The sequence below is a fragment of the Pleurodeles waltl genome, chromosome 3_2 (genome assembly GCF_031143425.1).
Source record: "Pleurodeles waltl isolate 20211129_DDA chromosome 3_2, aPleWal1.hap1.20221129, whole genome shotgun sequence".
In the NCBI taxonomy this organism is placed as follows: Eukaryota; Metazoa; Chordata; class Amphibia; order Caudata; family Salamandridae; genus Pleurodeles; species Pleurodeles waltl.
Window position 1 is genome coordinate 29,407,246 of NC_090441.1, and position 18,026 is coordinate 29,425,271.

The 18,026-nt window shown below is 44.0% G+C and overlaps 1 protein-coding gene across 1 annotated transcript in view; it reads left to right on the top strand.

Moving 5' to 3' along the window:
* The window catches only part of KSR1 (kinase suppressor of ras 1), a 507,520-nt gene that overhangs the window by 445,229 nt on the left and 44,265 nt on the right, over positions 1 to 18,026 (top strand). The window contains 1 exon segment of the mRNA XM_069226663.1: positions 2,778 to 2,874. Within this exon segment, the coding sequence (XP_069082764.1) occupies positions 2,778 to 2,874 (97 nt within the window).

Sequence of the window (18,026 nt, forward strand, 5' to 3'; positions counted from 1 at the left end):
AAGACTAGGCCTTATTACCGAGAGCGAGAATCTCACCCTACTTCAAACCAGCTCAGACTGGTACCACTTGCATGTGCCCCAATCCTTCTGTATTTGGCAGTATCCTATTGGGTGAGTTTTAAGTGAGATTTGCAACCCTTGCCATTTTCCAGTACCTTTTTTTAGCATACCTGCATATGATGAGTTACAGTAATGTAGCCTTGACCCCACCCTGCAAAGAAGTGGGTAAATAACAATCTAGCCTCAAATGGTATGCAATGGAGCTAATCAGTTCATTTACCTGGCCATCGGAGGTCATAAGGGCATCCTAGTTGATGCCATACATCTTTGTTATGGCTGATGCATCACTAATAATCCTTACTAAAATAGACTTGGAGAACATTTCTAAATCTAGCCATATATTATCTCTGGTTATATATTACTAATGCTTTGTGTTTAACCAAATGTCACCTAAGCACTCATACCTGAGGGCATATTGTAGGGTTATTTTTGGTGCTTAAAGTGAAGATTTCTTCAAAGATTGAATGGTGCTACTATTCTGCCTCTAATAGTTCATGCAACATTTTTTTGCAGCATTATTTAGGGCCTAGAGACATGCTCTCATGCATGATTGGATTTGCCCATAAATAGATTAAATCTAAGAGAGTCAGCTAAAGACTCCATCAGTTGCAAAATGAGTAATTTCTCATTGAGGCAGGTGTGAAATCAGACATCTGATAAAAACAGTATCTTGTGCGAAGGTTGAATGTTGAATGTATACATAGAAGAGAGTAAGGGTAGGCTAAATCCTTGGGCCACTTACAATCTTACTTGTGTCCACAGACAGGAGAACTCTGCCTAATGGTATGAACCATGTTTGATCCATCAAGAATGAATTAAGCACTTCAGGGTTTTACAGGATACTATTAATTAACACCCAAAATGACTGTGTGGCACAGGATTCCGGACACTGATGAGAAGCCTAAAAGAACCGAAATAGCTTATTTGGCTCTAACTATAATCACTAGGAGCCTAAAGTTGAATTCAGTTAGTGCAGTTTCAGTTCCTCGATAGAGGAGGAAGCTTGACTGGCAGTCTCCGAGCCTAGTATTGAACTCAACCGTACTCTGACAACTGACTTGTTGCTTCTCTTTGCAAGTTCATTTCAAGATCTTCATGAGGAAGGGAATATTGGGCACTATCAGCAAAGAAGAGCAATAGGGGGTGAATGTATCATGGAGCAGTGATGTCTCTTTGTATGCTACTTGCCCATCGTTTCACTTTTTAAATACGCTACGAAAATACAGAAATTGAAAAACAAAAAAAACAGTTGCATATTTTCAAGATTTGGAATGTATATTACCTTCAGCCATATTCAAACACAGTATGGTTTACTTGGCAGTAACTGCTTCTTTAACTTGTGCTTAGTAGTACTGCCAGGTGATAACTCATCTACTGGCACTCCCTAGCACACAAAGCAACCCCACCATTCCATTAACACAAACTGCGCTCTTTCTGTGGTGCTCATCACTTTTATGCATTTTTCATTCTTGCAAACATTTTGATTTTTTTTTATGTATGCTAAAGAAGAGCTGGTTTCAAGCAGATACCGAGTATGTTTTTAGCTAGAGCACATATGATTTCAACAAAGATTAGAATTGACTGACCACATGGCAGTGTATGTGTCCATGAAGTGAATACAGCAACCTAGGTACTGTATCAGACCTTTTGTGAACACAAGCTTGCAAACCACATAAGCAGCAGACTTTTAAATTGAAGTAAAACAGTGTGTCCTCCTTTGGGACTAATTGCGTGAACTAATGGCCAGAGGGTTTGAAGGGAAGAGTGAGATTAAGGTCTATATGGCAAGTCCTGGACCACATTGGCTACATGACACTGAATAGTATTTTGGTGGTTTGTATTGTTGTTTGTCTATTATTTAAGGGTGACTAAAATCTTTCCATTTCAACATTGGATGAACCAACAATGGTACATAACTGTGGCTAAATAGACAAACTAAGAGAAAACAAAGATACAAAGGTTAATGTGAGGGCATTGTGATAATAGGAGGTCCATTGGGAAGGGGTTGCTGGGTGGGGAACAAGAGCTAATAGTTCATCCAGGGGTATTCCATATTAATGTGATGATGGAAAAAGTAACAGAGAAGTGACACAACTCACAGCAGTTTTGATACTGTCAAAAAAGGTGGTATGTGTAAAAACCATTGAGGTAAGGAAAAGAATCTACATATAATTATGAACTGAAACAAACAAAATTGGTTTCAAATAAAAGACAGTGTTGATCATTCAAATAGAAATAAATAGAAATCATTAAAAGTGAAGGATTTGTTAAGTAATGATTTCAACATCAGTGTTTCAGAATGATAAATCCTAGTGTAAAAATGTGCATGGACAAATTGTTCTTTATACCTCTGTCCTGAGCCATGGTGTGTAGAGCACTCAAGAATGCAAACTGATGCACTATATCTGGGTTTGTATCACTATTGTTTTGAATTAAAGCAACGTCTCCTTTCTAAGTACTCATAAGTGAGGCGCATTGTAGAATACAAATATTTTTGGTGCTGAGGTGGAAGATTTCGTCAGAAAATGAGTGGTTCCCTTGAAAGCACTTCCCTGAGCAGTCAGTAGAATTCATTTTTAGATATAGAAATTACCCTAATGTATCTTTGAAAGCTCCTAACATCTCTAGAGCGTCAAAATATTTTGTGAAGTGAAACTTGTTTGTTGGAAAGTCGCACTTTGTGCATGTTTCATCAATGTGATTGAAATACATTCTAGTTTTTGCAAAGGAAGAACACTTCATTCAGTCGTGAGGGATCCAAAGACATCTCTGGATATTAACAAAACGAGGCAGATTGCACAAGAGATCATTAAGGTAAGAAATTCAAGAGCAAAAGAATAAAATCTGCATTTATCATATAGATACGTGTAGTAGTCACAGAGTATCCTTTACATGGAGTGTGCTGTCTTGGAAGTGCAGTGAGATAGTGTATCAGAGTTTCAGAATGGGCATCTTTAATCCTAAAATATGAAGATAAAAATAAAAGGGGTTCCCTTAACAAAGTATCATTGGCAAGTAAAGTATGTGTATGGCACCATTGGAACCTGTCTAATAAATCAGCTTGTATCCTCTGAAAAATCTCAATACCGACAATTAACAACACATTAGATTTGCAAAGGTAATCTTTGAAACATTCAAAAGTAATTTAAAGTAGACTATACCCACATTTATCTTATGTGTGATTTGTCTTTTAAATAAGTAATTGGAGAGTGAGGGAGGTTTGGATATTAGAGCGACAAAGAGGTTTTAAACACAGTTAGATAAAAAATTAAATGTACAAAATATAATTGTGTATGTGATGAGTAATGAAGAGTTGTGCTGCAACAACCAGAGAAAATACAGAGGTAGAATAAACTCAAGCATTAAAAAAACAATATGGTTGGTTGATAGAGACTGAAACATGATGGCAAATACTTCGCATCATTGTCAGTTTTCAGAGGTGAGGCACATCTAGAGCAACTTCATCTAGAAAAACCTGACCTTTTGGGGGTGATTTAAACACTAATGAGGACCCTCATCAAAGGATTGTAGTAATCCTTTTTTATCAGCCGTTGCCACCATATTTATGTAATTTCCCTACCCATTAACAATTTGTCACCTGTTTCCCAATTTCTGTACTGATCATGTTTTTTTTTGTTTTCCTACTGCAACAGTTTTCTTCTGACTTATCATTGCTTCATATTTATCTAATTTCCTCCCAGAAGTTATAAGTACTCTCCCATAAACTGATTTGATAGTTTGGATTAATCCGAATGAAAAGATAGATTATTAGGGAACAGGCCAACAAAAATGGTCATGTGCACCAGGTCAGAACAGTCGGAGGCACTTTTCACCTTCTTATCTTTCTTTAGAGAGCAGATGCAGTTATTACAAATACTGAGGAATCCCGGAACACTGAATTGTTGGGTAGCCCAAAGAATATGTAAAATTGAATATTTAGAGTTCATGATTTTTCTAAATTTATGTTCTCCACTTCGAGCACTCAACCTCGCACACATTATAGTAGCCTTATTGACATAGATAAAGTAATTGATTTGTACATAGTTTTGAATGTTTACTCTTTTACTGTTCTGAAGATATGTGATGTGATTTCAAATAGCACTTTGGTATAAGGTGCTAGTAATATGTTATAGAACAGTGTTTGTTTAAATGTTTTAAAAATTATATTTAAGTAATGACATCTCTTTTAATGCACTCTATATGTTTTATGGATTTCTTCTATTTGAAATGAAAGTATGTGAATTGAATTGATTGTTGGGTGAGTAGGACAGTGATTTTGAAGGTTGTCAAATTATTTTGAAGGATTACTAGGGAGAATAATGGGCACTGTAGTGAAACCTGCCCTCCAAGTTCTGAACTTGGCTATGTCCATAGGACCAAAATGAGAATGATTACAAATTTTTAAGATACCAGTCTATGTAGTTAAAAGAATTATCTCTTGTAACTATAACTTGTACTGTAAGGTAACTAGAACTTGGCCCCCCACCATGCACAGCCTTTTCATCAAAGATGTCATTTCCGATGTTGCAGCGATGTTATCAATGATATCTTTGAACATGTCATGAGTGTTGTAATATGGGAGGTAATTAGCAGTGCACGGCAATGGCGCAAGTTAATGTTACCTTGTGGCATGAGTTACTGTTACTAGAAATAAGTGTAACAGGTGAATTTGTGTTTTGTTTTTTAGTTTAAAATATTTTTTGGGCACAGATTTTTTTTTAAAGATAATGTAATATTATATTAATATATGTAAATATCCAAAGCCAACTGGGGAGGTGTGGGGGGGGAAGGTGGTGGCCAGACAGTGCGGCTAACCCATTACAGTCAATCAATGCAGCGAACGGCCTTTGACCATGCACGGCATGGGATAGTCCACAGGGCCTTGTCACCTCCCTGGGAGCAGCCAAACCCCGCTGTGCACGGCCTTTGGCTTTCTTCATTTTGGCCCTGTGGGATGGGGTCCCGGGGCCTCTTCAAGGGTGGGAAGGGGGGCCCCATGGTCCACACCCCTAAACATGACCAATGGACGTTTAATTATTTTTTTTAATAAAAGTTGCAATCCCTTTTAATATCTATCTATCTATCTATCTATCTATCTATCTATCTATCTATCTATCTATCTATCTATCTATATATCTATAAATATATATATATATATACACATATCTATATCTACATTGTACCTCACTCTTCGCCAGTCCATTATAGACCACTCCACTTTATGCCACTCCACTGTACGCCATTCCACTTTACGCCACTCCACTGTGCGCCATTTCACTGAATGAGACTCCAATTTACCACACAACACTCAATGCCACTGCACTAAACACTCAATTGGATGCTATTACATTGTATGTTACTCCACTGCATGACACTCCAGTCTACACCACTCCACTGTATACCACTACTCTGTACACCAATCTACTGTTCACCTGTACGCAACTCCACTGTATGACACTCCTTTCTATGCTATTCCACTCTATGCTACTCCACTCAACTATACGCTATTGCTATATGTCACTCCAATCTACCACTCTACCCTATCCCACTCCACTCTGCACTACTGCGTTATGCGCTGTTCCACCCTACACCACTCCAGTGTATTTCACTTCAATGTACGCTATTCCACTATATGCAGTTAAACTATCTGACTACCTGTCCACTCTACACCACTTCACTCTATACCACTCCATTCTAATCCACTCCACGCCACGGCACTGAATGCCACCAGGCTGTATGCTATTCCACTGTATGCCGTTCCAATCTACACCACTCCACTGTACACCAGTATTCTGCACGTCAATCCACTCTACACTATTCCACTGTATGGAGCTCCACTGTACAACACTCCACTCTGCTATTCAGCTGTATGCCACTCCACTATACACTACTGTTATATGCTATTCCTTTATGCCACTCCACTTCATGCCACTCCAGTTTTCACTATTCCACTCAATGCCACTCCACTCTACACCACACCACTTTATGCCACTCCCCTGCACGCTATTCCACCCTGCCACTCTACTCTACGCCACTCCACTATACGCTATCTCACTGTACTCCACTCCACTGCACACTGCTCCATTCCAGGCCACTGCATCCTATCCACTCTACCACATGCCACTCTACTCTTTTTTTGGTCACTCCACAGTATGCTATTCTTCTATATGCCACTCCACGCTACTACACTCTATAACGGTCCACTGTACGCTAGTCCACTCTACGGCTCCCCACTCTATGCCACTCCATTCTGACACGCCACTGTATCACACTCCACTCTAAAATACAGTATTCCACTTTGCTCAACCACGTTGTACACCGCTCAATTCTACGCCATTTAACTCTGCCACTACACTCTACCTCACTCCACTGCACACTTCTCCACTGCACCCCTCCACTCTATACCACTCCACTCTACGGCACAGCACACTATCCTACTCCATTGCATGCTATTTCAATGTCCACCACTCCAGTCTACACCACTCTACTGCATTCCACTCATTCACTCCACTGTATGCTATTTCAGTGTATGCTAGTCTACTATAAGTTATTTCACAGTATGGCACACCACTCTACACCACACCCCTGTACACCACTTCACTGTATGCTATTCCGCTGTCACTGTAGTCTACAGCACGCTACTCTATGCCACTTCACTTTGTTCCACTCCGCTATTCGGCTCTACTCCACTCCAGCCTACAGAACTCCCCTGTACGGGACTCTACTGTATGCCACTCCACGACACAGTATTCTACCCTATTTTATTGTATGTAACTCTACAACACTCCGCTCTATGCTATTCCACTCAATGCCACTTCACTATGTACCACTCTACAGTACATTGTTCCACTGTACGCCTCTCTGCTTTATGCCACTCCAATGTATGCTACTCCATCATACCCACCTACACTCTACGCCACTCCACTGTGCCCAGCTCAACAACACTATGCACCACTTCACAACAGTCTGTAGCTCTCCGCTGTACCACTCTGTACTCCACTGTATATCACTATACTCCACAACAAGGTACTCTTGTCAATAACAGTGTGCAGCACTCAACTTTACTCTATAGCACTTTACAACACTGTACTCCACACCACGCAACTCCCTGTACTCCCCTCCACCCCATTTAATACTCTGAGACACTACTCTGCTCTACTCTGCTACTGCACTGTACACCACTCCACTGTATGCTATTTGCCCCTCAACTGTATGAAAGTCTATCCCACTCCACTCTACCATACTGTACCACACTCTACTCCATGCCACTCTGCTGTACAACTTTTATCCGCTCTGTGACACTCACTGTACTTCACTCTCCAACAATTTGACTCACTCCTGTCTACTGTACCACACATTACTCCACTGTCAAAACTTTACTCCACGGTATATTGTGCCATTCCACTCCACTCCACTGTACTCTAGAACATGTGGCACACTCTGTGCAATGCCACTTCACTGTACTCCACTGCAGAACAATTTACCCCACTATATGGCACTGTGCAACACTCCATTCCACACGGCCCACTGTACCACACTCCACTCCACTCTATGCAACTCAACTCTTCAAGGCTGTACTATGCTGTGGTCCACTATACAACACTACTCCACTCTGTGCCCCTACACTATACTGTACAGCTGTCTACTGCACTCTGTCCCCCTTCGCCACAATGTACAACACTCTACTCCACTGTAAACTTTGACATTTGGAGCACATCTTAATAAAATACATTTATTTAGTTATACCTTTGTTATAGTTAGCAAAAACTTACTTATTATTTCTATACCAAACAAACTTAAAATACATAAACATTACAAATTGTAAAGTTATACCTTGACTTTATACATTATGCACCACCTTTAAATTACTATAGCTTTACTTATTCTTTAACTACAAACCAAACTTAAACTACACAGAAATTAAAAATTGCAAACCTATATTTTTAATTTATAATTTATGCAACACCTTCAGATTATTATAACTCTCACACCGTCATGCACAGTGCATTCAACTCCATAGCCACACTACAGTAACTATAACTTGCCACTCTACCAAGCACTGTATTGTCACATAAGATGGCAGTTTGACTTGTCATAAATATTATTGTAAATACTATTATTTCACATAGTATAAGTGATGTAATATAAAAGGATATAAGCAGTGCTTGGAGAAGGCAGTTTAAGCACTCTGCCGTGTTCATTTGTCTGACTCTCCAATTCGTATTGGATATCCAGTTGGGAAACAGCAGTGCACCTCATACCTATGCCCTTGGTCTTTTCGTCTTGGTGAGATTTCAGAAGAAATGCCTGTTTCTCATGCCAAGCAAATGTGACCTCACACTGTAGGTTTGAAATTGGATAGTGGCTTTAAATGTGTGTAATATATGTTTAATGGTATGGAGTCTTTGATTTATTGTATGCTCTTGCCAGACCCCATTCTGGGGCATTGGGCCAAAAAGTGGTTATCGGTCCTCAACTGTGGAGGCTGTTTGCCTTGAATGTCCCAGGTGTCCATCCTACTATTGCTGTGCAGGCTGGGCCAAGTACAACCCCTTTAGCACATGATTCTCAGTGATAGCGATGGCAGTCAGTCATCAGCTGTCCTAGGAGGTAACATGGGAGTGCTTCAAGTCAGGACTCTGCAATTAACCAACAGATCAATACTGTGAATGTGCAACCGAGTGCTTGTCTGCATTAAAAAGAAAGTACTTTAATTTGCACACAACCTAATACTACATATCACAGCATACAGACATGAGCATTTCAGTGGCGTAGGCCACAGTACCCAGGGGGTTGATAATACCCTTTATCCCTCCTCCTCTCACTTCCTCACCTATTTCCAGGTTCAAGTCTGTGTACCAGATACAGACGCGGTCTCTAGAGTTTGTCTCAATAGTTCACATGCTTATTTACTCTTAATAGAGATACCCCTCAGTCATTTTTTGACAGAACTTCTTGTTGAATATTTTCGAGGTTTACATCCTGGTGTGTCAAGGATGTCATCACGAAGGAGGGGCTTAAAACCCTGCGCATCCTGTCATCAGGAGATACCAGAGACTGATTTGCACCTCGTCTGTTTGTGGTGCTTGGAGCATGACCATGACCCGCAGTCATGCTGTAAGTGCCAGGCCATGCATCAAAATGCTTTGAGGAAGTGGTCCCTAAGGCCTAAGGCTGAGGCGGCGACTCCTCACAGGTCGAGGTCCTCATTCGAGGGGAAGGTCCCATGAGCGGTCGTGGAGTTGGTCTTCCACTTCCATCTGTTGGTTGACGAGGGAGCGTTGGCATTCTAGGCCTCATTTTCAGGAGCCTGGGCTGGCTCTGCGCCGCCCTGGCTTTTTGAGAGCTGGATCTCACCCTGCCCAACTCAAGACGTTCAGTGAGGCCATGCACCTCGTTTTTGGGCAGGCTAATCCTGTTGGCACACCTGCAGGCCCCACAGAGTCAGTGGATGCCCCATCTGGTTCTGCACCGCCAGCTTTCGCCTCAGCTCCCATGTGCCCCCTGAGAATCCAGTCCTGGATCTGGGCTGATGCCGGTCGTACCATCTCGACATTCCCCAGCACTAGTCCCAATGTCGATGCTCCCTGCGCCCACCGGCAGCGCCATCCCCATTGTAATCCCTAACTCTGACACTGAGCCGAATGGGCATCGCCCAGCACCTACTCTAACAGTAGCTTTGCCTCCTTGATTGGGAACATGACCCCTATTCTAGGCTAGGCTAGGCCTCAGAAAAGACTGAGAGGGGTCACTTGACCCTTTAGAATACCAGCCGTATGAGGAGGAAATGGACTGGGGGAGGATTTGGGGGAGACCAGTGGTTTGACACATCTCCAGATACTGATATGCTTTCTCCCCCTACTGTGGAGATGGAGGCAGGAGCTTCTTACACAATGGTGGCCCTCAACATTTAGCTACCCTAGGTGGCAGTCAAGACTAATTTCTTGACAGATGTGCTGCAACTGGGAGCTTCCACATCTGATTCCCCTGCTCCTGTTCAATAATGCCTTCATGGATGTCCTTTTTGGTTAACTTCCCATATCGCGTTTCCTACCGCTCCCTCATATAAGTAATCCAGAGGTTTGACTCTTTTGGGAAGAAGATGTTTTCTGCCACCAGCCTGGCATTGCAGTCTGTGAACACCACATGCCTTTTGGGCTCTTATTCCCACACTCTGTGGGACATGGTTGCACAAGTGCTACCACAGGTCCTGGAGGAGGCCCAGACTGTAAGCTGTTGCTGGCAGGAGAGATGCAGCAAGTTCACAATTCTTTGTGGACTTGAGATGACAGACTTGCTAAGCAGATCGATTTACACAACAGTGGCACTGAGGTGCCACGCCTGGCTGAGGACGTCTGGTTTTCGGGGGATATCTAAGCTTCCCTTATGGGCATGCCCTACTGTGCCACATGTCTCTTAGGAGACCAGGCAGATTTGGCACTGGAGCACTTGAAGGATTCTTGGGCTAAGGCCAGGTCCTTGGGCCTTGCAGCACCCCCCAGCATCCTCAATCTGACTTTCACTTCTTTTGTGGCTACGGAATGGGCTTCCAACTGCACCAATTTCCACCCAGCCACTGTGCCGCCTATGCTGCGCAGCTTCTGCTTGGATGAGGGTGCAGTTCTTACTGACCTTTTGGGTCAGGTGGCTAACAGTCTGGTCAGTCTGCCGTCCTCCTCCCCCCCCCCCCATCTGCAGCAGCCTCTAAACCCTCATGGTCTGTCTCTTTACCACCATGGGCTCCTGGTTGATGGCAGAATTTGCCATCACCTGCCCTACTGTTCTTAATATCGGACAAGTGGGTTTTGCAGGTTGTCCAAAGGTGCTACTCCCTCCCCTTCTAGATTGCCCCTCCATGCCACCGTCTCACGACCGAATGACCGAGGAAGTCACAGTTCTCTTGGCCAAGGGAGCCATAGGGAGAGTTCCGGTGCCAGAAGTAGGCTGTGATTTTCATTCCATCTACTTTCTGGTTCCAAAAATGGATAAGGGTTTTCACCCTATTTTATACCTCTGAGCCCTCACTCTATTCCTCAAGAATTCAAAATGCTCACATTGGCTCAGGTATTGTCTGCCCTAGACCCAGAAGACTGGATGGTAATGTTGAACTTGCAGGATGCTCATTTCCACATCACCGTTGTTCCTGCCCACAGACATTACCTGCGGGTCACAGTAGGCCACAAGCACTTTCAGTTCACTGTGCTTCTCTTTGGCCTTACCAGCGCCCCCGGGTGTTCACCAAGGTGATGGTGGTGGTTGCAACTGAGCTGACAAGATCCAGAGTTTCCGTCTTCCCCTAACTCGACGACTAGCTGTTGAAGATGGTCTCATCCCAGGCTGTCATCTGCAAACCTATGGCATTCACTGGGGCTCACTATAAACATGCCGAAGTCACACCTGACTCCCTCTCAGATGCTCCCTTTCATTGGAGCTGTTCTGGAGACACTGCAGTTTCTGGCCTATCCTCCTGAGCCATGAGTCCAGTCTATTCAGGCTATGATACCGATGTTTCAGCCTCTATCCTGGGTTTTGGTGACACTGACTCTGAGGCTGTTGGTACTCAAGGCCTCCTGCATCCTGCTGGTGACACAAGCCATATGGCACATGCAGGCTCTGCAGTGGGTCCTGAAGTTCCAGTGCGTGTAACATCAGTGGAATCTCTCAGACATGATCCAGATTTTGGCGAAACTGCAAAAGATCTGCAGTGGTGGTTATTAAACCGCAATAGGGCCAGAGGCAGATTCCATTCCCTTCCCCAACTGGATCTGGCAGTCAGGACAGATGCATCACTTCTGGGTTGTGGCAGCCATCTGGGAGAGGTGAAGATCAGAGGATTCCAGTCTTCGGCAGAATCAAGACTCCACATCAATCTACTGGAGCTCTGGGTGCTCCAACTGGCATTGAAAGCCTTTTTACCCTTCATTAGGGGAAGGCTAGTGCAGGTGTACATGGGCAACACCACCACAGTGTGGCACTCAAACAAACAGGGCAGGATGGGGTCATGGACCCTTTGCCAAGAGGCTCTACACCTCTGGATGTGGCTGGAACAGCAGGGCATAACCCGTGTGGTTTAACACCTTGTGTCTGTCTGAACGCCAGAGCAGACAAACTCAGTCAAAAATGCAGAGCAGATCACGAATGGCATCTCCACACGTAGGTGGCGCAAGGTCTCTTTTAGCAGTAGGGAGAGCTTTGGTTGGATCTGTTCACCTCTGCCGACAACACGCAATGTCAGTTTTACACTGAAGTTTCCAAGGCAGCTCTTGCTCGGAGGCGGTTATCATTTTGGGTGGCATTCAGGCATCCTGTATGCCTTTCCGCCAATACCACTCCTGCAAAGAGTTCACAAGAAGATCAGAAATAACTGGCCCCAAGTAATCCTGGTGGCTCCGGACTGGGTACACAGAGTCTGATTTCACGAGCCGCTGAGGATGTCCATTGATCCTCTGATCAGACTGCCACTTCAGGAAGATCTTCTGTCCCAGTAGCAGGGAAGGGTTCTTTACCCAAACCTGTCAACTCTCCACCTTCTTGTGTGGCAATTGAGTGGCAACAGTTGGCAGCTTTTGACCTTCCTCCCAAAGTCTGTAACATCATCTTCGCAGCTATGCGTCCCTCCATCAAAATGGTATATGGTTGTTGTTGGAAGAAATTTGTGGCATGGTGCACAGACAAGTCTGTTGATCCCCTTTCTGCCCCTCTCTCTGAGGTTTACATTTTCATTCAGTTATCTGTCATTTCTGCTTTTTTGTGGTTGCCAACCTTGCTTAAGCCTCCTATTGTACATAGGTTCCTCAAAGGTCTTACTCATCTCTTCCCTCCTTCCCCATTCATTATGCTCCCGTGGGATCTGTAGGAATCTGGCTATCTACGCAGTGTACCAATGTAGGAGTACACTATGCAAATAGTACAGGCAACGCGTATTGGCTGACGGGTTAAAGTAATAACCCTAAATGCTCCCTTTTGTGGTAGTGTGGGCAAGCAGTTTAGACTTATCAGAGGGTAGTGCTAATGGTTTGTTGAATACACAGACATTCAGGAAGAAACTCAAGACCAATTAAAAAAAATAACACTTTTTATATTAGTTTAGACACCAAAAATCTTTACAATTAGGTAATTGCTGTTGAAATATTTCTTTGCACAGTGATGTAAGTAAATCACACAAATGTACATTACATGGGAATGCTTTTCAATAGTAAAAAAACATGTACAGCACACGAGTATTTGCAAAGGTGTCTCAGGGGTCCCATTTAGGTCTTAGGGTGCTAGGGGGTCAAGGATCACAAGAACCACCAGCAGTTAATTTATGCCTGCCCTGGGGTGTCTGGGTGCAGTGGTGCTGGATGGGTCGGTGTCCTTGTGCACTGCACGGTTGACAAAGGGTTGAGCCACCTAGAAACTGGCTGCAGAGGGGACTTGAGGACAAGTCCGGGAGCTCCCAAAGGGGGGCTCAGTTTGTGTGGGTCCTGGGAGCAAGGGGACACAGTTGATAGTCGTAGACCCGGGGAGCTCGGGTGCAGAGGGCATTGGTTGGCTGGTCCTGTGCTTTGAGGGTGCTCTTGGGTCTTGGCTAGACCTACAGAGGAGGAAGAAAAGCAAACAACAAGGCTACTCTCATGGTCAGTCTTGTAGGTTCCATCATCCCTCAGCGGTCAGGTAATCTTTAGCGGTGGTGGTGGTGTCTGCTTCAGACACAAACAAGCCTTGCAGCTACTCATGTACCCAGGGTATTTGTGCAGGGCATTTCCTGGAGGGAAGATGGAGATGGGTCTGTCCTCCTGGAGTACGGTGACCTCCTCCTGGGTGCATTAGTGGACCCGATGGTCAGCAGATCGGTGGACCAAATGTTGCTGTCAGTGGTTGCAGGGAATTGGCTCCTCCACTCCAAGGGAGGCTTTTGGGAGATGCACAGCAGCAGGACAAGCCGGGTCCAGGTGATTGTTGGGGCAGCACTAGGTAGGCAGGGTTTGTCACCTAAAGTTCAAGCTAGTTTGTTCTTTGTCCTTCTTCGTCTTGTAGTTAGATGTATCTAGGTTTCTGGTGTCAGGGGGGCACCTAGATACTCAATTTAGGGATGTTTAAGGGAGTGTAGGGTAGTAGCCCCATCTATATGACCACTTCCAGTGGGGAGTGGGTATAACCTGTCTCAGCATTCCTATTTCCATTCAAAACAAGATGGTGGAGCCCTTCCTTTGTGGAGCACATCAGGTGGCCATCTTAAGGGTATGACTAGTCTGGTAGTGCAAGTCTGGTAGTGCAACACGCTTCCTTACATGGCTTATTTCCTGTCTGTCCTGGTGCCAAATGGGCCTCAGGGCAGGGGGTGGCCCCTCCCAGGTCAGGGGGAAGCCAGGGTCGCATATCAAAGACAACAGGGACATTGAAGCCCCTGACCTTGATATACAGGTTTGCTAGCCATCCTGCTGGAGGAGGTGATAACACCTTCCTCCAGATCAGGCATTGTTTCTGACCTCTGAGATGCAGGCTGTCACCTAGAGGGGGTCAGAAATCTGTCTCCGGTGGCTGGCTGGTCGATACCAGTCAGCCAGCACACTAAGAGTCAGGTAGGTTTCACAAAGCATCTCTAAGGTGCATATCATAATAAATCCAATACTAGAATCAATATGGATTTATCAAAATGAGGTATTTTATACCAAATCCCATAGGTTTCTGTGAAGCCTTTATGTAGCTAGGTAACTCGCAATGACCAGTGCAGTGCCCAGTACATACCTTAGGATGGATTCCCTGTTCACTTGTAACATCTAGTAGTCAAGCTAGACATCACAGGGGCATATCTGCTCAAGCAGGTATGTCATCACATAAAAGTTAATGCGTCTCTATGGCCTGCTGTAGGGGTGACTTACATATATTAGGTGCAGTGATTTGGGGGCATGGCACACAATGATTATGCCATGTCGTGTGTTCACTCATGGCTTGCACCATGACACGCAGTCTGCAATGGCAGGCTGTATGCAATTTATATGGTGATGCCTTAGGGTGGCACAATATATGCTGCAACTCTTTGGGTCCTCCTTTAGTACCCCATGCTCTAGGTACCAGGGGTACCATTTACTAGAGACTTATAGATGTGTTAAAGGGTGTGCCAATTGTATACAATTAGACCTTTTATCTTGTTTTAGGGAAAGAGCACTGGCACTGGGGACCTGGTGAGCAGGAACACAGTGCACCTTCAGTCGGAAAACCCCAGTACCAGTGGCAAAAAGTGGGGTTGACCATGTCAAAAGGGCACTTTTCTACAGGATCTTAATATGGTTCTGACTTTTTTGATGTGCGCTCCTTGAGAGCCCCTCTGCAATTGTCCCCCAGGCTTCTCGTATTGAAAACAGCCTTCCTTGTGGCAATTACATGTACCTGCAGTGTAAGTGAGCTGTAGGCCTCATCCGCTAGGCTTCCCTACCTTTCGATATGTCCTGATAAAGTGGTGCATCACAATTTTCTGCCAAAAGTGGTCATGCATTTCCATGTAGTCCTATCAATCGCCCTGCCTACTTTTTATGCATCCCCACATCGTACTAAGAAAGAGGATTGACTCCACCACCTGGACCCAAAAAGACAGTTGGCATTCTACCTTGATCGTACCCGTGAGTTCCAGGTGGATGACTAACTCTTCTTGGGGTATGTGGGTGCAAAAAAAGGTTGCTTGTTGCAGAAGCAAACCATCATTGGGTCATTCCCTTTATTAAGATCTGCTATGAACTGGCTAAAAAGCAACACCCTGAAGGTATGTGGGCTCATTCCACAGAAGCTAAAGTTGCGACCATTGCGTTAGCACACAGGGTTCTGGTCCTGGACATGGGCATCTCTGCACACATTTACCAAACACTACTGCCTGGACAGTCAGGTCTGTAGTGATAGGCACTTTGCCCATTCGGTCCTGTAGGACCTTTTCGTTTGAAATTGGTTCGCAGACCCACTTCTATTACTTGGATGTCTATTCACAGGTAAAGAATCTGCAGCTAGAAGTTTCTGTCAGATGGACAAGTAACACCTTATCTGGCAGAGACTACATATAGCTGTATATTCCTTACCGATCCACACATCCTCCCTGCTCTGGCAGCCGATTTATAGGGCCATGGACTTAACTTTCAGGGCCCTAGTTTTGACACACCAGTGGTCAGTGTTCTTCATGGCTCTGCACTTCTGGTGTGGAAAGTTGTGAAAAGAAACTGACAGCGTGCCTGGGTGGCACCTATATAGGTACTATGACATCAGATCCAGCGGACGATGCCGACAACAGATGCAGAGCCAATTGATGCCACACACTGGCATGCTGGAGTACTGCTTACAAAAAATCTTCTGGATGCAGTATGATGTCTGGGGAGAATTCACAGGTAAGGGCACTGCAGCTTGATTTACACTCTACCAGCTAAGGCGTTACCGAAGGTAAGTAACTTGTCCTCCTTGGTCAAAAATAAGTTGGAAATGGAACAGCAAGTGGATCACCAACAGCACTTTTATAGAGTCTAAACAGACATGGCAAATTAATTATTTGCTTCCTCAGAACATGTTTGTGGCAACTATTCTTTCATATCTCCTCCCCAGGCTGTTTTCCATATTGACTTGATGTTGAGTGATGCACTTCAAAGTAGGGTCATCTCCAGTTTGGAACACCCACTACTGAAACAAAAAGAGGTGTAAATGTTCTGCACCTGGCTATCAACAGACACACTGCACAGTGATCAGAACGGGAACAAAAGGATGGCCTCACCTAAAGGACCATTCACATTCTGAACAGCAGCAACTGCTGCTCCACCCTTTATCCCCCACCATCTACCAAGGATGGGGCCAAAATCAACAAGCATCAGCAAAGCCTAATTGGTCTGGCATTGGCTGCCAATCTTTTTGGTTTCTCAGTGCTTGTTTTGTGATTGTTGTTGTAACCTTTTATTGCACAGGGGCTGGTGTAGCCCTTGCCAATATACAGACAAAAAAGTTGGCTAAAAGCAAAAATATTTTTTATGTGCAAAAAGAACACATTGCAATGGCACTAAAGAAACTACTTGAGGTTGAATGTACTCCTTGTGAAAGAGCTGAATGAAATTTCTCACAGTGAAATTAGCCAATAGTTGAAGTGGGTTGACCCACTGCACCCTGCTGAATGCTATAGTGGGCAGCGGAAAAATGTGAATGGCCCAACTACAGACCAATGGTTGACTAGGGCTGGCATTTTTGTAGGATCAAAAGATCTTGGCTAGCGCCAGACCTAATAAACCAGTATACCAGATACTCACAGGGGAACACAACTGTACACTACCATGAGGATATTCCCATCACTGCAGCTCTGCTGATATACTGTTGAGATGCATTAGTGAATTTGGAACTACTTGCTTTTATGCTTTTTTGGTGACTTAGATTATTGGTTCTTAACGTGTGGTCCTTGAACCCGTAGGGGTCTGTGATGTCTCATGTTGCCTGCTCAAGGGGTCTGCAACTCTAACATACACTTCATGTTTTAGAAGTAAAACCACCTTTTTAAAAGCTCCAAGCTTCCAATTAAAGTTTTGATTTTTGTATTTTTTGTTTTGTGAATTCAATTAAATGTTTATTATTTAGTGTATTTGTTCTGTCTCTAGACTATACTCTATATTTTGTGTATTGTTTTGAGATTCAAATTGTAGAAATTGCCTAAGCTAAGGATCCCAAGCTTCCGGTACTGATTCACTGGGGCTACCATGAAGTCAAAAAATGAAGGACCAATAACCTAGAAGGGCAATTTTAATACTTTGTATAGTTTTACTCTAAATAAACTGATTGAGTCTGTTTTGACTTTGCTAGAGCTCCCTGTAGTGTAGTGTAGTGATTCGTCATAAAAGTTTGGCTTCTGAACCAAGCCAACAGACCATTAATGTTTGCAGTGTAGAGAACAGATGCGATCCTGTTTTGTTTGTTGGTGCCTTCATGTCTAAAAACAAGCATTCCCTCACATAATGTGTTTCATTGTTCAC